The sequence below is a fragment of the Xiphophorus maculatus genome, chromosome 19, assembly GCF_002775205.1.
Source record: "Xiphophorus maculatus strain JP 163 A chromosome 19, X_maculatus-5.0-male, whole genome shotgun sequence".
Lineage (NCBI taxonomy): Eukaryota > Metazoa > Chordata > Actinopteri > Cyprinodontiformes > Poeciliidae > Xiphophorus > Xiphophorus maculatus.
Genome location: NC_036461.1, coordinates 20,819,292 through 20,839,406, shown reverse-complemented (window position 1 = coordinate 20,839,406; position 20,115 = coordinate 20,819,292). Strand labels below are relative to the sequence as shown.

Here is a 20,115-nt window from a genome sequence, read left to right as displayed (position 1 = left end):
CATGCATAAACAGACTGAAACCGATTAGACTACCCTTGGAGGGTACTGATAGCAGAGAAGAATAAAAAGCTAAACTCGTGCCACAATCTTTGCCTCACTTGGTTTCAGCCATAAGGTGAGCTAAGTGTGGCCCCAGCGCTGGACTGTGAATGTAACTCTGTATCTGTTCCATTTAGTATGACATGTATGGCTTGTAACATTTGATCATTTATCGGCATTAAAGCCTGTTTTTATATATAACCAAATCTCATTATTTCTCAAGGTAATTTACACTCAGGGGTTCTGGTCGGGTCCTGAAACTGGTGGAGCACAGAGACAAATATGAATGAACTCCAACAATACGGTCATCTGAACCATTGTAAAATGTCAATATTAAAATGTTTTACATAAAGTCTCGACTTTTTGATTAACTTCTTTTGAAAAAGATTAAAGAATTTTATTTTATTTTTTTTTAAAAAGCACATTGGGTTCAGCTTCATTATGTGCACAAAATAGAAAGAAATCTGTACAATAAGAAAATTTTCTTTGGCATTGTTGTCATTTTTTGATTACAATTCTTTGTAGAGTTTAGATGAAAGCCTTTCTTGTTCCCTTTAAGCAACAAAGCATTTTTCAGTTCTGCAACGCTACAGCTAAAAGTTATTAGGAGTCACTCTTAAGGGCCTATAGAGCCAAATGTGGCCCCGGAGCCGACCCAAGTGCAAGACAGACACCGAGTTATGTTTCCTCACACACAAAATATGTAAAATATACATGTAATTCAAATTGTATCAATGTATTTTATTGATGTGACGGTCGGAGTGCATAGATACAAACAGTGCATACAAGTTCAGACAGAACTTAAGAGCAAAACCCAAAGAAAAACAATGAAGACTCTCCATCTATCTGACTCTATCTCCACCTATGCAATTTACACGTGCAAAACATAATGAATTAACTCTTTGAAAAGTGTGCTTTGTTTATCGACAAACTATTTACAATAAAAATCTTTCACTTTCAAATTGTGATTCAGGAGACATTTCTACCCGAACGAAAGCAACCTGTAAAACCAAATATGTCCACTAGATGGCAGAAAGAATGATTTAGCAAATCACTGATTAACAAACTGCTAAGGACCCTCCAGGATGCTCATTTACACACTTTAAAGACTTTTCTTTTTTAAATATATAATGCAGTAACATTAACTACATTTTCTATTACACATTAAAACATTTCAACTGATAAAATCATGTAAAAATCAGCAAGTTCTAGTTAAAATCCATCTTATTACATAAGCCCACAATCTACTTGTCATAAAAATACTTTGTTAAAAAAACTTGAGCTAAAATTTGAAAGATTGTTTTTTTTCCTCAAGAAGAAGAACAAATAAATTCGATTTCTTGCACAATATTTAGGCTTTTTACATTTTTTTAGTTTTTCTTAATAGGTACACACCTACGTAGAGTAAATGTGTCAAATATGTACAAATAAATATGGAGTACAGCGGGCTTTTTGCAGGCCAGCTTCCAAATACCGACAGAAAGTAAAGAGTTAAATATGAAAAGCTCCTGCCTCCCACTTCCTCCACCTCCAAGATAAATCAAAGAACATGCAGTGGCTTGTGAAAAGTATTCTCATCCCTTGAACGTTTTCCTCATCTGATAAAGTTAAAAAACATCAATGTATTTTTTAGAGATTTTACAGTGTGTGTATGCATGTGTTATTCTGCTATCCTTGAATGAAATTCAGTGCAATAGAGGTCTCTGCTAGGTCTAGGTACCCATCTCCAGTGATCATTAAGGATGAGGCGTGGTTCACCACAGACATGCTCACTCTTAGAGGCACTTTGAACAAACTAATAAACCTAACAAACCCAGACATGATGCACACGGAGAACCTCAAGACTACCTGCCAGGATTTGAACCCAAGGACTTCTTTGCTTCAAGGTACTAGTGCAAACTACCGCCATACTGTGGAGCATCATGCTTCGTTTAGGATGCATCCCTCCAGCCCTGTTAAGTTCGCTTTAATTGAACCCTAGTGTGTTTGCCTTGACAGTCTGGTTTGTTTGGGGAGATGTGAATGCGTAATCGAACTCTGGTGCAGACCAAAAAAAAGCTAACTCTGGACCGCCAACAAACCTAGGTCTCAGTTCGGTTGAAGTGAGCTCTGGTGCGGAACGAATGCATATGTGGATGCAAGCGGACCGGAGAAAGATCAAAAAGCAGGAAGCGGACTATAAGCCATGGCATTCTGGGTAAATACAAACAAACATGAGTATGTAGCACTAGCGGGAGAAATGGCTCATGGTCTTCAGCCAAAGACAAAAGAGAAATCCTGCAACCACTAAAATCTGATGCTACTCTATTTTTGTTTAGATGTCGTGAAGAGGAAGTTGGCCTCAGTGTCTTCTTCAGAGGTTTTTGTGTCGTTTCCTTCAGTGGTTCTTGGTGCAGTGCCCCCACAGGTGAGGGAAGGAACCGGTTTTTCAATTAGTTGGGATCATTGGACAACGCAGAACAAAAGCGAACCGCTCCAGCTGAAAATATAACAAATGCAAAACAAAAAGTTTGGTCCCCAATCGAACAGACTCTACCAGACTATCAGGTATGATTTCACCTTTAATTTCAAATCCAGCTGTTTTGTGTAGACCTCAGTGGTTTGCTACAGAACACTGGAGAACAAATGCCACAATTTTCTTTCCATCAATTTTTTAACTTCTAATTTAGTAATTCACTCCTAGTATAGACCTATCACATAAAATCTCAATAAAATGCATTGAAGTTAAAGTGTGTGAATACTTTTGTGAGGCAACATTATTTTCCATCAGGTACCTTTATAAAAACCCACATTTGCAGCTTGTTAAGAAATCACCTGAGATGCCACCTCACCTCACTGAAGTGAACCAATGCTAATGTCAAGAGTTTTGATTTGGGTTTTTTTTATGCCAAAGTCAAAGTCATTCATTGCTGAACACCAACAACAGATATGAATTAATGACACGAACAAAGGTTTGGCATGGTACCTGTAATTGTTGAGCGTCTGTCCTGTGCCGTCTGGGTGCAAAGATTACAATATGACACCATGATGATTCTCAGTCACTATCTTTACCCCCTTAACTTGCCTGTCTTTAACGCTTAAACTTCAACGCCATCAACAGAGCGCAGGCCCCCACTCCAGCACCGATCAGAATGTACTTTCTTGTCATGGATTGGCCGTCGCTGGGGTCGGGAGGAGTGGTTTTCTCTGAACTGGGCAGAGGCTTTGACTCGATGGGGGTGTAGTTCTCGCTGTGGTGGCTGTTAAAACTCGACGCAGTGTCATCTGCAGCGTTGATGCATGCAGAAAAGCTTCCTTTGGCCGGTTCTCCGTTGACGATTTGAAGTTGTGGCTCTGGAGCTTGGCCGTCAAGATTGAGGATGGATGGCATCTCTGCCACGTGAACCACGTTCTCCGCCACGTCGAAGCTCTGGTTTGGAGACTCGTAGTGGTTCTCCTCTGGTTCGCTGTGGTCTGGAACATTCCCGTTCTCCTGATGTGGTTCTGCTGAATCAGGCTTCTCGACTTGAGCGGTGCAGGAAGGAAGACAGGTGTCTGACGAAGGGTCGCTTAGTTCCAGTCGCTCACTGTCGCCGGAGTAAGGCTGCAGCGAGGAGCTCTGCGACTGGACTGGAGGACTGGGGTGATTAACTGGCTGGATGCTGACGAGCTGAGTGGGTTTGCTCAGGCACACCGAGTTATCATCGGCGTCTTGATGAAAGCCATCTCTCTTGTTGGCAAACGGCTCAGGAGAAGAAGAAGCTACAGTCTGTGGTCTACTTTTAACAGCCTGTAGGGAAAGAGAGACGTAATGTTAAAAAACATCCAATACCATCACCTAATATGTAATATGAGATGTTTGATAGCTTGCACAAATATTGTAGAAGCTACTGTATGTTTTATCATTTCTCTGGCATCAATTTGAGCGAACGGCATTTATATCTACATCGAAACACTGCATTGTGGACCTGATAAAGGTACTTGAAAACCAAAGGTACCACAAAATCAACAGCAGGTAGCACAATGTTTTTTCTTCTAGATGATTTGGAGTATAGAAGATGTTGTTACTGGCCTGAGCAGCTGTATGTTCAGTGCTCATCTGGGGCTGCAGAGGAACCTTGTGTGCTGGTGGGGTGGTGTCCTGGACTGGCTGTTTCTCTGGAGTCAGAGTTAGCACAGATGACCCACCAGACACATCAGAGCTGACCGACGTTAAAGACAGACTCGGCTTTGTGGCGGCTGCTGCTTGGAGATGATCAGCTCCACTTTGAGGGACCGGACATTGCTGCTGCTGCTCCTGAGGGGAGGTCACCACGACGACAGCCTCTTTCCTCCCTGCGCCGGTATCACCAGAAGGATTCTGGATATCAGACTCTGAGTTTTCCTCCGGCTCCTGGTGGGAAGCGTGTTTTCCCTCGGCTGCATGCTGGATCTCAGGAGATGGGGGCGGAGTAGACGGAAGGCGTGGAAGCTCATCCTGAGCGGGCGGCTCAGAGATGGGTTCAGGTGGGGAATCGGCCGCCATCTGAGGCACTTGCTGCTGTGCAGGAGCGTGGACAGGAGCCGGAGCCTGAGAGGCTGGCTCAGGGGGAGCCGGCTGAACATCCGCAATGCTCTCGGAGACGGGCAGCTGGCTGGCAGCTGGAGCCGGGTGGACATGAGCCCTGACCACGGTAGCTGCAGCCGAGCCTGAGCTGGGATCTAAGATGAAGCAAACAGTGGCTAGGTTAAGACCAGAGCGCTGTGGAGGGTAGGCATCAGAAATTATACACATTTATTTATCATTTACTGTTTTACTCAGGTTGTTAACATCACTCACAGTCAGAAAGCTTACAACTTTAGCCTTTCAAAAGATAAAATACAGTTTGATCAATTTCTATCACACCATCAATAGCTGTGTTTCCACTGAGCAAACTGAAGTTATGAAAGTAAGTTCACGTCATTAATTGGAATTTATTGTGACAACAATAAATTGAAATTATTATCAATAATTGATAAACGATACGATAAATGCCCACTCCTAGCAGAGATGTTCTTTCCTTCAGATCTACATATGACCCACAACACATCCTACCAGCAGCATTCATGGAAACATTAATAAACACAGTGTTAGAAGCACTTTAGGCACTCCGACATTAGCTCTCAGCCAATAAGAGTGACTAAGGCTTCAGCTTCAAGTACTGTATAGTTAATACAAGCAATAAAGTCAGGTGGCAGTAACATAAAAGAGAAGCTTAAGCTGTCATTTATATCAATACGTGTCATAATACAAAAGCATAAACATCACATAAAGCAAAGTTTTAAGCTTCAGATGATAAAGTGACTTACTGTTAACCTGTAGCAGGGAGTCGTATTCTTTTTTGATGGCAGCTGCGAGGCTTTTGTGCTCACAAGCCGTTAGCGCCTTGATGAACTGCTCCGGCCAGTTCTCCCGTCTCTTCAGACAGTCCAGGAGAAGCACCATGGCATTGAAATTCCCAGAAGTTTCCCGTTTGGCCTCTATGTCTTCCTACAATCAGTTAAAAAAAAAAACCATAGAGAAAGGTTTTCTGGAGTAGTTATAACACATCTACAGTTCAGTGTATTCTGCAAAAAGCTCTCATTAACTGAACAGCTTCCCTGTCTCTGATTAAGAGACATCACAGCATGATGCTGCCACCACCATGTTGGATGTTTTACACTTTTATGGCTTTTACAAATCCATCATGATCAACAAAATATGTCTTTTCTGCAAAAAAAAAAAAACCGTGAAAGCTAAATATATCATGTTACAAAATTTATCTCAACTTTATTAGAGTTTTTTGTGATATTTTAAATAAAAATGCCACATGTGGATAATCATACTTGATTTGTGAAAGCAATAAAAGTGTAAAACGACTTGTGGGGTGAATACCTTTAATAATCACTCTATATTAAAAAAAATAAATATGTAAGCCTGCCACATATCTTAAAAACTATATGTAACTTTCCTTTCACTTTACTAATGTGAGCTACTCGCTCTGGTCTGTCCCAGAGAAATACGTTGATGTTTGTAACGTCACAAAGAGCAATCAAGTTCAATAGGTGTAAATACTAAGAATGTAATAATTTCCATTCTGATTGATATGTTTTGAAGGGTAATTTTGTTTAAAGATACATCCTAATACAGTGTACTTATGGTTTTATATGTGTCTTTCCATTTTAATTTTATTTAGCGATTTTTGTTGCTATGTTTAATTTTGGATATTTAAAATATCTTCCGGTTCCAGTGCAAAGTGTTCTTTGTTGGTCTTTCAGAGGACAAACTTGCATTATTATGCCATTATCAACATATTGCTTGAAAAAAAAATCTCAAAAACAACATTAGAGTTTGTCACAGTAATTTCTGGAACTACTTAACGTCCAGTAAACGTTGTTATTGTGGCAGCCCTAACGAATACTTTAACAATGTTCTGTGTTCGTGTAGCAAAACACTGGCAACTTACTATAAAAAAGGGAATAAACCTCATCTTTACTATTTTTATAATCGATAAAAGAAAAAAAAAAACTCCACTTAACGTAATGAATGATTAAACTTACCCTGTCATGAGCCGTCAGGCAGGGAAGGTACGGCACTATTTGTCTCACTTTCACCTGGGTAACAATGGCCGGCATATTCAGCCGCAAATAACCATCATAAAGTTTGTCGCTGGCAAAGGACATCTGGAAAGTTACAGAAAGGAGAAAGAAAGAGTTAAACAGACACTTCATGCATTTATTTACATTAATTAAAAAAACAAAAACAAGAAAATGCAGCTGTGGCTAAATTTACTTGTCTCCAGTTAACATGAAAAAGATCTAAGGAAAAAAAAAAGACAGTGAAGGGATTTTCCATCAAACGAAACTGAAAGTGAAAGAGAAAATCACAAGGCTTTTCTCTCCCCGACAGCAATGAAGAGCAAAAGTAGAGCCGCCTCTTTGGGCCTGACCGCACAAGGCTTTCAGTAAAAACCTCCTCCATTCTTCAAGGTTGGTTGAGAGCAAGCAGAGGCCTCAGCTGGGAACTCAGTAAACGTCTGTCTGTCAACACTCATTCCCAGACACACCTACGCATTTTCAGAGTCAGAGACGAGAATTTGGCCACAGGTTTTGTGTCGGGCACACTTTAAATCCCCACTATTTGTTTTTACATAAACAGGCTATTTACGGAGTCCACTGAAAGGTTTGGTCAAACGGTGACATTTTCAAACGCAGCGGTGTGAGGCAGAGCTGAACAGGAGAGCTGTGGAAAGTTTCTGAGTTATTTGGGCAACGTTTCCTGGATAAAAAAAAACCAAACAACTTTTTAAAAAACTGCCACACATTTTATGTTTTCCTGCATGTGATCTTATCCCAAAATTTAAAAAAAACAACAAAAAGCAAAAACAAAAGAGAGAATCAGTCAAAATCAAAAATCTTCAAAGAGATATGCAAGAAAATAGAAATCAGGAAAGGTCTGATGGGTGCATTATTATTATTATTACTATTATTTGTGCTTATTTTTGTACATTTTCAATCTACCTTTTGATTATTCAATGTAACATGTTATATATAAACATTTTTGGTACACTGAAAATATGACAGAATGGCGCTCCAACTTTCAAAAAAAATCAGTTAATTTGTGACATGTGATCAAGTTAAGTTTGTCAAACTAAATTTATTTAACATGACACCCTTAATAAATTTAACATATTTACTTGGATAAACTTAATTTGATTGCTTGTGAGAAATTAATTTTTAGAGTTGGATCACCTGTTTTCTTTTTCAGTGTGAGCTAATAACTGGACAAAATTACTACAAAGAAAAATCTTCACAAAATAGGAAAAAAATAACTAAAAAGCAAAATATATGTTTTTAAATAATCATGCTTTTTGCATTTTCTTGCAAAACTACATATATCCAGTGACTTACTCAAAATGTAAATTTTGATTAGTTTGATCAGTTATAAATATTGGATTTACTAAACTTGACTAAATACAGCAAGCATTTTCAAAGAAACCCTGATCCTGATCTTAAATCCCTATTCTTATTGTCAATATCGTATTCTATTTTATTGGCAAACCTGCAGAAACACAACAAAACTTCAAAGTTTTGGGTTTAGAATTATTTACACATCCCTTTCCAGCAACAAATCGTATATTGTTGAGTTGGTAAAAAAAAAAAAACAACTATTTTTTTGTCTCTCAAGTCCTTTTTTGATCTTGTAGGTTTGGATTGTTTTAATAGCAGCAACTGTTGGGATGCAGTTGCAAGAACGAAAGAACAAAGTCAACCTAATGTTACTAGCCAACACAGGACATGGTTTACCTGACACACTTACATTGTCTGACAGTCCTAATACTCAGAATCCAGGCAAGAAAAAAAAAAGAGAAAATTCTTCAGAGTGTGCATTATTTCCAAGGAGGCATTTAAGTGTAAAGCGCTGAGAGATTGCAGATTAACAGGACAGGGAAGGTGTTGTCAGAAGGGACAAAAGTGCACCTTGAGACAAGGGCAAATTATGTGAACGACCTCTAACTGCCAGGTTAATGCCATTTTCTTGGCAGTCTCGCTTGGCTGTTCACTGGCGTGGATCAGATTTCAAGCAGCGCGATCTGCACAACTACAGCGACATAAACTGGTTCTGACCGCATGAAGTTCGAAGGAGAAGCGAATCAGGAAATCACTTATCAAGCTCGTTAAGACGTTAAACAGCTGACTCGGTGACTTATTTGGTGATAATGGGCAGCAGACATTCGCTTGACAAGTTTTAAGGTCACTTAGTAAGGCCAGCAAAATAGACACGTTTTGGTTAAAACAAAATGTAAATTAGTAGCGTTATTATTAGTCTACTAAAACTTGGGTTTGGTGTTAAAGGAAATAGCTACAAAAGTTGGTAGTGGTTTACAAGAGGTGGAAACACATACAAAACAGACACAAAAGTCGAATAAACCCCAACAAAATACAGAAATGTGACGCTATAAATAACCAGGAGGACTAGCTAAAGAAACTAGCTCATAAGTTGTGCTCGAGCAGATTAATAAATACGACACAACCTAACTCCAACCAGGAAGTACAATAATGACGACATTAAGCATTCCTCCAGCGCAGAGTTTACAGGTGAAACGGTGAACAGAAAACATAAAATAAAGCTCACCTTGCTTGTTCAACACACTCTAATTTGTCACCAGCTTGCAGACGTTGTTCCTGCTGTCACTGATTCTTCCTGCGCTGCGACCTGCTCACACATCTGCGCGGCTGTGTCCCCAGGAGTCGGTTCGCGCCCTCCTATTGGACGAGAGGAACGTCAATTAAAAACACGCTCCAATGGAAACGTTGAGCAGTCGACGTGAAGGCGGGGCTTGATTTATCCGCCCGTTAACTGTGACCTTACAGCGCTGTGCGCCTGTATGGTTTATATTCCCCTTTTAACTCTGTTTTCTTTTCTCTTTATTCAATTTCTGCGTCAACTCGTCACATGACTGGAGTTGACCAACAATTAAAGCAGAAGATCTGCTCCACCTGCTGATCTACTGGTTGTAACAGATTGTGGAAAAGGTGAGAATATTATGATAACTTGATCAGAAAGTCTCTTTCAATCATCTTTTATTTAGCCAGAGATTAATGAATGTGTGTCTTTTTATGTCATGATTCTCCAGCATCACTGAGACAAGACAACAACACTGGCCAATCAGGAGAGAGAAGACAGAAATGATGGAGGAGTCTTCACAACTTTAAGAAAATTATGGGTAACTCTGACCATCCTCTTCATGAGACTGTCTTGAAAGAATATAGTAACATCAGTCAGAGGCTTCTTCAAATTTGGTGTAACACAGACCGCTACAAAAGATCTTTCCTGCCAACAGCAATCAGCCATTTACAATAACTCTTTGAAGAATCTGGATTGATGAGCTACAACATTTAATTTTACTTTTCGATCAATAAAGTATTTTTGAATTGAATTTTGAATTTTTCTTCCAAACCATGCTTTACGACAGAGAGAAGTTTTCCCCATTTGAAGGTCCGAAACTGAAAGCAGAAATATAATGTCACACCAGCAGTGAAAGTTTCAAAAATGTCATTGTGAACTTAGACTGGTTGGCCAGTAGGTGGCAGCATAAGGAGTGATAAACATGACAACGTGATACTTGTGTGGCAGTATGCCCTGTGGGCTCTGAACGCGTCACACAAGTGCCTGAATTTAATTGGTTGTGGCGCTGTCTGTATATAAAGGGCCCTCCCTCACCTGGTAGACATCATGTTTTCCTTCCGGTTCACACCCCGCTGTTTGCTGGCGCTGCACGCCAGCCGCGTACTAATGCGCTCTTGAATGATGCGCTTAACGACGCACTAATCGCTGATCGATCCTTCTTGTGGTAAGAAGCTTCTCACACCCTTAATGTCTGTTAGCCTAGCCTTAGCTTAAAAAAAAAAAGTTGGTTTCACAATGGGGAAAAAAACGATTCATCAAATTGTGCATATTTTTCAAATCAAGCAAAAAGAACTGAATAACTTTTGATTCGTTGTTATTAATTTTGCCGTAGAAAACCCCCCAACAAAGCTCCTGTTTGCTGTTTGTCCATGGACAAACTCCTCAACAGTCACCTGTCAAAAAACTGGGAAGGAGGCTCTGTGGGAGGAGAGCAAAGCGCTTACTGGCGAGTCAAAGCATCTGAATTTATTAGGTCTCTATATGGCGATTAACATAAATCATTAAAAAAAATTTTATTTTCCATTCATCCATTTCTATCTAAGGGGAACACACTCACACCTAGGGAGAATTTGGAGTGACCAATGAACTCTTACCTTGTTGTCATGTTTTTGGAATGTGGGAGGAAACCGGAGTACCCGGAGGAAACCCACGCATGCACAGGGAGAACATGCAAACTCCTACAGTAGTTATGGGAAGCGAACCCACAACCTTTCGACTGTAAGGCAACAACCTTACGGACTGAGCCACTGTGCAGCCCGCTATAGAATGGCGCTACTATTAATATAACTCTTAGCATTTTGACGTCACCGGGTGATCATCATCCGGGCCTTTTCATGTCACTTCCGTTGAAAACAACACCAAGTGCGTTGCCCATGAACGCCGTAGCTGTCACTTCCAGCGGGATTAAAAGCAGCATTTATTTGACGTATAAATGCAGACTGGTTGAAGCTAGTTTGAACCAAAAAAGTCAAGCTTCGGAGAAGGTAGGGGTTGAGTTTGTAGCGGCTATTTTGCTTGCCAAACGGAACCACCGGTCAAGGAAACCGGTGTCGTTTGAATGTCCTCAAATCTCCAAACACGTTCAACGTTCACCTTTGAAGGGTTTTGTGAAAATAGCTCATGCTAGCAAACGCTTTGCACCTCGTTATGCTCCTGAAGTAATTTGTGAAATGCAATGAAATAACATTACATTGTAAGAAACTGAGACTTGGAAGCTAACGTTAACTTGAGGCAGCAAACGCTGACTGCTCACGTCACTGAGCTCACTGCTCAGTGACGTGTTGGTGGTGGCTCACACCGTCGCTAACGTATTCCGTCACACACTTGATTTCTCTTTTCTTTTCTCTTCCATTCACTGAAATTGATGAGAAATGATTTGTGTTGTGCACAATCCACAATCTGTTTTGTTGTTTTCTTCTCCTCTGACTCCCCGTGTGAATTTTCTCACGGCGCCTCAGAGTCTCAACCGAGTTTGAGAGAAACGGGAGACTTGAGGGCTCAAGGTGAGCTTATACCTGCTGCCCCCACACACACACACACACACACACACACACACACACACACACACACACACACACACACACACCGCTTCCCATGTAGCGTCAGGCCCGCGCTGCTTTGCCCTGAGTGTGTAGGAGTTGCAGCAGTGTGTTGTTGCAGCTTTGTTGCTGCGGTTGCATGGCTGTGTGACGTGCCGCTCTGCTAACGCTGCATGCTAGCTGAAGATTCAAAGTCTGCTTTAATTCTGCTGAAATGTCTCCGGTTTCTGTTGAGATTCTCCAAAAATATTCCTTTACATGATCTATGAAAAACCCAGAAAGCGGTGGAGGCTTTTAGTAAAAACTATTTTAAAATGTCAAATTTTGGTAATTTAAAAGAAAAATGGATATGAAAAGTAGAAATGTTGTTTGTTTTTGTTTGTTTCTTCTCTGGTTTGTAAAGCCAGAGAAGAAGAAACGACCAGAATTTCTTTGTGTTATTTACTAAATAAATAGATTTAAATGTTAAGCCAATAATTACTGGGGTTTCAAATCAAAATGACACAAAATAGATTTATTTCAAATAAAACTAATATACATTAAAATACTGAAGTTACAAAAAGATTTTATACTGTTATGTAAAATACATGTTTTGAAGGAATCCCTTGATCTTATAAATTAGTAAGAAGACGTGGAGCTTCTGCTACATGAGGAAACATGGAAAGAGCTGATCAGAAATAAAAATAGATTTAAAAAAGTTTGACTGCTTTAAAGTCAGTCAATATTTTTTTATTGATTATTGAGGAATGTTATAAGTAGTTTAGTTACTTTGAAATTCTTACATTATCTTTTGAGATGCTGTTGTCATTTCCTATCAGAAATAAGTTTTTAATCTCCAATTGTCAGGTATGAAGATGTTTATGTTAGTGATGGGTAAATGAGGCGTCATGTGTCGTTTTGACCCAAAGCAAAACTGTATTGATACCGCGTCAATACTGTGTCACTGAATACTGACACCTGCTGGACATTAAAAATCCCTACAGGCAACGCAGTTCACAGACTGATTTGATGACCTAGTCTATACAATAAGATTTAAGTCATTTAATTTCATCGTATATTGTATATTGTATAATGTCATATCTTCAGTTAAAATCAAAATATATTTGATATTCTTCGATACAGTCAATAAGTAATGTGAACATGTACCAAGTGATGAAAATGAAAGCGATCGTGTTTGGAATGAGGATGCTTGTGGACTGGGGGTTTTTTGTTGGTGTTTTTTTCCACAAATTTTCATTTAAAAAAAAAAAGGTTTTTCTAAAATTTTGAAATTTAATCTGTTCCGTTTTTTTGACACAACTTCTCCTGCTGTAGAAAAAATGAAGTAAACAATACATTTATATGAAATAATTGATAAAAAGCAGCTGAGTAATTTGTAGACTGGCTGTATACCTGAGTTTATCCAGGTGTATCTGTGACTTCATTCTGATGCCCTATGCCTCAGCATTGAGGAGGTGAATTTACTTAAATAAAGCAGATTTTAGTGACACTGTATATTGTTCACATAACTTACATTTTGTCTTTTATATTTTGTACGCAGATCTTTATGGATGTGTTTTGCTGGAAATGTCTTTTGTGTATTTATTTATAGCGGGATTGTCTTTATTTCCCTTTTTTCTGCCTAAAGATTTTTATTTATGGAGGGTAATTTAAGAATAAAATTATGAAATGTATAATTTCAAAGGAGAAACATGCAAAACTTAACCTGCAGAACATAATATGAAAGTAAACTAAGAGTCGGTTTCAGCTGAATTTGGATTCAGATAGATGGAGTAGAAACTGAAAAGAACCGGATGAAACAACTACGAAGTGAGAACCAATACCTTATTCTCTGACGTAAGATTAAAATGGCCCCATACTACCAAACCTTTCGTTTGCCTTGAGGCTCCATAGTTGACGCTGTACCGTAAAAGGTCAAGAATTATTTTGGCAAATGCATCCCGTTGACAGATTGGCTTCCATATATAAACAGTTTGGCGCACCAGTGTCATTTGGAAACAGTTCCTGTATCGGTCACGTGACTTGCTGAAAACGATACGCGCACCGACGCTGATTTTGGTCTATGAGCTTGACACATGCGCCGACGCATCGGTGTTACCGGACCCATCACTAGTTTATGTTTCAAACATCTTATCGACAGTTGAAGAACTTTTTAAAAATTTATTTATGTACAGTGAATCAAATCTTAATGTTGCAGTGATATTCTGGGTTTTTCAGAGATGGCTTCAGTCAGTTTTTACTTTCTTTTACTTCCCCTTTCTCAGTTTGGAAGTCACAGACAAAATGTAGTAAAAGTAATGAGAGAGTAAATATGCTAATAGATTATTTACAACTGTTTTTTATTATTATTAAAATAAGATTTAACTTTACCGCTAAACTGGAATAAAATAAAAGTTGGTTTCACAAGCAAAAAATCAAAAAAGCTGTAATGACTGTTGACTACATTTTGTCTAGTTAAAGGCTCCACAGCTTTGTGCTGCCACCTAAATGTGACATAAAGATAAACTGAGCTCAGAGCGGCTCAGGTCACAGTAAGAAAAACTTCAGCTTTATTAGACTTTATAGTTTCATTCACTGCCGCCCCTAAAAGAAACAAAAAGTCACTTCTGTGAAAGATTTGTTGCAAACAATCCCAGCAGGATTTTAATTTATTCTAAGCCAAGCTCTCCTCCGTGTCTTTCTCCCCACAGTCGCCATGTACCTGGGGATCAGAAAGGGGAAATTAAAGACGGTAAGCCCCGCTCCCTCAGATTCACTTGGAATATGAGAACCACCAGCTCCATGGAGCCCTGCGACATCATGAGGGAGATCCGCAAGGTGCTCGACGCCAACAACTGCGACTACGAACAGCAAGAGAGTTTCCTGCTCCTCTGCGTCCATGGCGACGGGCGGGCCGAGAACCTGGTCCAGTGGGAGATGGAGGTCTGCAGGCTCCCCCGTCTCTCCCTGAACGGCGTCCGCTTCCAAAGGATATCCGGGTCGTCCATCGCTTTCAAGAACATTGCTTCCAAAATAGCCAACGACTTAAATCTATGAACAAAAGGACTTAAAAGATAAGTAAAAAAAAAATCTAAATCAAATCTATATTCAGAGGTATTGAAGCTGTACAATCATCCAAGTAGCAGTTTCCAAATGTCTCCTTTTTGTCCCCTGGGGCAACCGGGTTCCGGCGGGCACCGTGTTGGTGACCCCTGTTTTGGATCAATAAAGTATTTTTGAATTGAATTTTGAATCTTTCTTCCAAACCATGCTTTATGACAGAGAGAAGTTTTCCCCATTTGAAGGTCGGAAACTGAAAGCAGAAATATAATGTCACATCAGCAGTGACAGTTTCAAAAATGTCATTGTGAACTTAGACTGGTTGGACAATAGGTGGCAGCATAAGGAGTGATAAACATGACAACGTGATACTTGTGTGGCAGTATGCCCTGTGGGATCTGAACGCGTCACACAAGTGCCTGAATTTAATTGGTTGTGGCGCTGTCTGTATATTAAGGGCCCTCCCTGACCTGGTAGACATCATGTTTTCCTTCCGGTTCACACCTCGCTGTTTGCTGGCGCTGCACACCAGCCGCGTACTAATGCGCTCTTGAATGACGACTTAACGACGCACTAATCGCTGATCGATCCTTCTTGTGGTAAGAAGCTTCTCACACCCTTAATGACTGTTAGCCTAGACTTAGCTAAAAAAAAAGTTGTTTTCATAGTGGAAAAAAAACGATTCATCAAATTGTGCATATTTTTCAAATCAAGCAAAAAGAACTGAATAACTTTTGATTCGTTGTTATTAATTTTGCCATAGAAAACCCCCCAACAAAGCTCCTGTTTGCTGTTTGTCCATGGACAAACTCCTCAACAGTCACCTGTCAAAAAACTGGGAAGGAGGCTCTGTGGGAGGAGAGCAAAGCGCTTACTGGCGAGTCAAAGCATCTGAATTTATTAGGTCTCTATATGGCGATTAACATAAATCATTAAAAAAAATTTATTTTCCATTCATCCATTTCTATCTAAGGGGAACACACTCACACCTAGGGAGAATTTGGAGTGACCAATGAACTCTTACCTTGTTGTCATGTTTTTGGAATGTGGGAGGAAACCGGAGTACCCGGAGGAAACCCACGCATGCACAGGGAGAACATGCAAACTCCTACAGTAGTTGTGGGAAGCGAACCCACAACCTTCCGACTGCAAGGCAACAACCTTACGGACTGAGCCACTGTGCAGCCCGCTATAGAATGGCGCTACTATTAATATAACTCTTAGCATTTTGACGTCACCTGCGTTCTCGGCTGACTACGTTAGCAACCGGGTTCCCATGGGAACCGTGTTGGTGACCCCTGTTTTGGATCAATAAAGTATTTTTGAATTGAATTTTGAATTTTTCTTCCAAACCATGCTTTACGACAGAGAGAAGTTTTTCCCATTTGATGGTCCGAAACTGACATAGTTAATAATGAAAGCAGAAATATTATGTCACATCAGTCGTGTAAGTTTTAAAAATGTCATTGTGAACTTAGACCGGTTGGCCAGTAGGTGGCAGCATAAGGAGTGATAAACATGACAACGCGATACTTGCATTTCCTGCATTATTTGTAGTCCGATTTCTCTGACGCACCAGTGCGTGCGTTCGTCAATGAAAGTCATGGAAACGACGTTAGCGTCCTCAAGCCTATAAATGACGCTGACCTTCTGAGTTTTTTCCCCTTTGCGACGGGACTTTTGAGAGAGACGCCTGAAGGAGCCTTTACAGCCTCGGACGGTTTGAGCTTGTTGAAAAGTCTGCTGTGCAAAACTTGTTAAAGAAGCGCTTGCTGAAATACGCACTTGCTGAAGAAGCCCGTGGATAAGAAACCTGCGAAAGACGGTTCCTGGCCAGGAGAAGCACCAACAGGGTGACCAGCTGGAAGGTTAAAATCGTTCTTTTATTTTTTAATAAACGAAAGCAAGATATTACTAAGATATTAGTGACTTGTTTAGTTTATTTTGTGTGTGTGTGTTTTAAAGAAATACTGACTGCTGTAGAAAAAAAAGACTAGTAGCATTCTTTGCTAGCATAGATCGTTCTTAACTAATGAGGCTTTTTCTTAACTGAATTTCGCTGGAAATGTCAGGAATGTTAAACTGTGGTGTAGTGATTTATGAAATATATGTATTTTACTTAATTATAGTCAAATTAGTTAAATTAACGTCAAATTTCTGGAAAATTAGCATGGGTTTTGACCGTTATTTTTTGAAAAATGCCATGATAAACACTCAGTTTCCATGGATACGCTAAGTGAAATACGTTAAATATTTAACATTAGGTTTTGACCGTTATTTTTTGAAAAATGCCCTGACAAACATACTTGGTTTCCATGGTAATCACATCAGACTAGCGGTTTATTAGGACACTCGAAGACGCTTTACATAAAATTTCCATTCATGCACACGTTCACACACTGATGATATTAAGCTAATGGATTGTAGCCACAGATGTTATATCGTGCCAGCAATAAACTCCAGCTAAAGGTGGGAGAAGTGTCTTGCTCAAGGACACAACGACAGAGGCGGACCATTGCAGAGCAAACTCCTACCACTGTTGCCCCAGTAATAAGCATTATGTGTGTGTGTGTGTGTTTGTTAATGATAGAACATTCGTAGGCAATGAATCGTGTATAGACATACAGTAGTTATCATCAATTAAAGCTGATTTTAACAAAGAAAATAAGGATTTCTTTGTAAAAAAAAAAAAAAAATCAGCTTTGATGACTTTGGTGTTCTGTTTTTGGAAATTAAAACTCTCTGTCTAGGAAAATATAATTGCATTTTTGGGGTGCAACGTATTTGTGAGTTAATTGAATTTGTTTTGTGATTTATATGCTAGTTATTTGAAATTCTGGAAAATGTCAGTAATGCTGACTGGAGTTGTTTTGGTTTGAAAAAATGTTTGTAGTCTCCATGGATACATTGAATAAATAACACACAACTTTATTCTTAGAAAAATCTTTAAAGAACAATCAATGTGTACCTGTTGATTTCACAAAGTAACTCAATTATTTAGTTTATTGTAATTACTCAAGACCAGAAAAACAGTGTTTTGCTCCATCTTTGAGGCATGATGCACACATAAGGGATGCAGATTATTATTTTAATGATTTTGTCTGGCTTATCTCCAGACAAAATATAATGGCCATTTTAACACTGGATATGGATTTCTTAACCAAATAAACAGTTTTATTTTTGTAGGAGGGAGCCCCTGGAAACGGAGGAAAGGCCACTTATGTCGGCCTGTTTATTTAGATCCCCAGTCTTTAAACTTAATTAATTTTACAGGTTTACATTTCTGCTGTTGGCTATATGTGGGAGTATGAAGGTAATACTGATGGGGTGTCAGACTTGCTGTCTTTGTGATTGTGAAAAATTGTGGAGCTCAGAGGAATTTAGTTTGATTAACTACAATTAACATTTTGGTAATTTACAAATGCAATTGGAAACATATATTTCTAAACTTTGATACTTTTAAACTATTAAAGTTGTGTAAGCAGTGATTTAAGTGTAATAATTATGAATGGATCACATATCTTATCCCTGGCTATTGTTAAGAGTGATCAAATGTACCTGAGCATCAAAGATTTGTGAGGATGGGTTGTTATATAAAGGTAAACTGAGTAACTTGTTGCAGTCTTATTTCATTCACACTTATGGCACAGTCTAAGATTACAGGTGTTTCAGTAGCTATTAAGACATTCTAAACACAGTGTATAGCTCTTTAATTTATGTTTCCAAATGTTTAATAGTTTATGGTTAGGGATGAATTGCCAATAAGTCTAAATTTGATTTGTTGTCTTTAATGATTGATTGGTACCAAGATGAAGCTGCAAGTTCGTTTGTCTGAGTGGCGATGCTCCATACATGTTTGATCATTGAGTTTTAGAGTGTGTTCTGGTTTTTATGTAAAATTGTATTTTTTGCTGTTTTTTTGTGACTAAAGATAAGCTATATTTGTTTTATCTCTTAATTCCCGTCTTTATTGTATAATCAAATACAATGGCATAGCAATAATATTGTTAATTAAATATATTCAAGAAAAAAAACACATTCACAAACCTGGGTTATTGTATTGTTGGTATTTTAGTTCCCTCAAAACATTGCTTTGGACTTTTGTGAAGGTCTAGATCCTGAATTATAGCTTTTTTTGCTTTGTTTCTTCCTTTACAGCTCAGACCATGGCGCTTCCAGCAGATGGATCCCCAAAGTTGGAGGGACTTCCAGACAATGGTAAGGAACACGGTAAGGTGTGGTCAAATGAAACCGACATGGTTTCTGAAGACTACGGAGAGGGGTTGAGGTGTAGTTCACCTCCGCAGTCTGTGGACTGTGCTACCAGCCCCAGTGGTAGCTCTACTATCAGCTCCAGCGGTAGCTCTACTACCAGCTCCAGCGGTAGCTCTACTACCAGCTCCAGTGAAGACGAGGTAGGTAATGCCTGTATTACCACCTCCAGCGGTAGCTCTACTACCAGCTCCAGCGGTAGCTCTACTACCAGCTCCAGTGAAGACGAGGTAGGTAATGCCTGTATTACCACCTCCAGCGGTAGCTCTACTACCAGCTCCAGCGGTAGCTCTACTACCAGCTCCAGCGGTAGCTCTACTACCAGCTCCAGTGAAGACGAGGTAGGTAACGACTGTACTACCAGCTCCAATAAAGACGAGGTTAATAATGAAGACCAGGATTACTTTAATTCCAGACTTCGAATTGTCCAGGTCCTTGCACCAAACATTAAATTCCTGTGGGGCATAGGAGTGCTTGAACAGTCATTGAAACATCTCAATTCGAAGTTTGATCAGCTGAGCTCCGCTATGGACCGTGGCAGTGCTGCATCACTGCACTGGCACTCTGAGATTCTTGAGATTCTTCCTCCAAATTTCAAATTCATACAAGACATTGGGGTAGCTGAGAAGCCTGAAGAAGACACGTCTCCTTGTACTTCACTTGAATTCACGTCTGGACTTGACAAACAGGAAGAGCCCATTTTGCGTCCAGAGAACTCCAGACCTATTGGTACCTCGCAACACCATCAGGTAGGTTTGGAAGAGGACGGGGCTTCTTTGACTTCTGGCCATGCCATGAGCATTACACAGAAGGTGGATTCCGCAAAGGAGGACGACCCACCATTAAAGCTTAGTTTTGGTACAGTGCTTCCTTCCAGCTTTAAATTCACATTTGGACTTGACAAACCGGAAGAGCCCATTTTGCGTCGAGAGGACTCCATTCCTATCAGTGCCTCGCCACAACCTCTGGCAGGTTGGAGAAATTTAGTGACTTTTTGCCGCGCCATTAGAATTCCAAAGAAGGTGGATGATGGGAAGCAGGACGACCCACCATCAAAGC

The 20,115-nt window shown here is 39.7% G+C and overlaps 3 protein-coding genes across 3 annotated transcripts in view; 2 read left to right on the top strand and 1 right to left on the bottom strand.

Annotated features, from left to right (window-relative positions):
* Positions 1–2,582: 2,582 nt before the first annotated feature.
* mavs (mitochondrial antiviral signaling protein) lies at positions 2,583–9,269 on the bottom strand. The gene is made up of 5 exons (XM_005806866.2): positions 9,152–9,269; positions 6,577–6,699; positions 5,347–5,527; positions 4,091–4,719; positions 2,583–3,808 (listed from the first exon to the last, which is right to left on the bottom strand). Exons 2-5 carry the CDS (start codon positions 6,697–6,699, stop codon positions 3,110–3,112), a joined length of 1,632 nt encoding a protein of 543 aa, XP_005806923.1. The 5' UTR covers positions 9,152–9,269; the 3' UTR covers positions 2,583–3,109.
* Positions 9,270–11,112: 1,843 nt separating this feature from the next.
* Positions 11,113–14,814, top strand: LOC111612153 (MAP/microtubule affinity-regulating kinase 3-like). The gene is made up of 2 exons (XM_023352361.1): positions 11,113–11,190; positions 14,436–14,814. Exon 2 carries the CDS (start codon positions 14,509–14,511, stop codon positions 14,779–14,781), a length of 273 nt encoding a protein of 90 aa, XP_023208129.1. The 5' UTR covers positions 11,113–11,190; positions 14,436–14,508; the 3' UTR covers positions 14,782–14,814.
* Positions 11,645–20,115, top strand: part of LOC111612227 (MAP/microtubule affinity-regulating kinase 3-like) — a gene marked incomplete at its 5' end in the record, with an annotated part of 23,611 nt that continues 15,140 nt past the window's right edge. The window contains one exon of the mRNA XM_023352733.1: positions 11,645–11,709. Within this exon, the coding sequence (XP_023208501.1) occupies positions 11,645–11,709 (65 nt within the window). The remainder of the gene's footprint in view (positions 11,710–20,115) is intronic.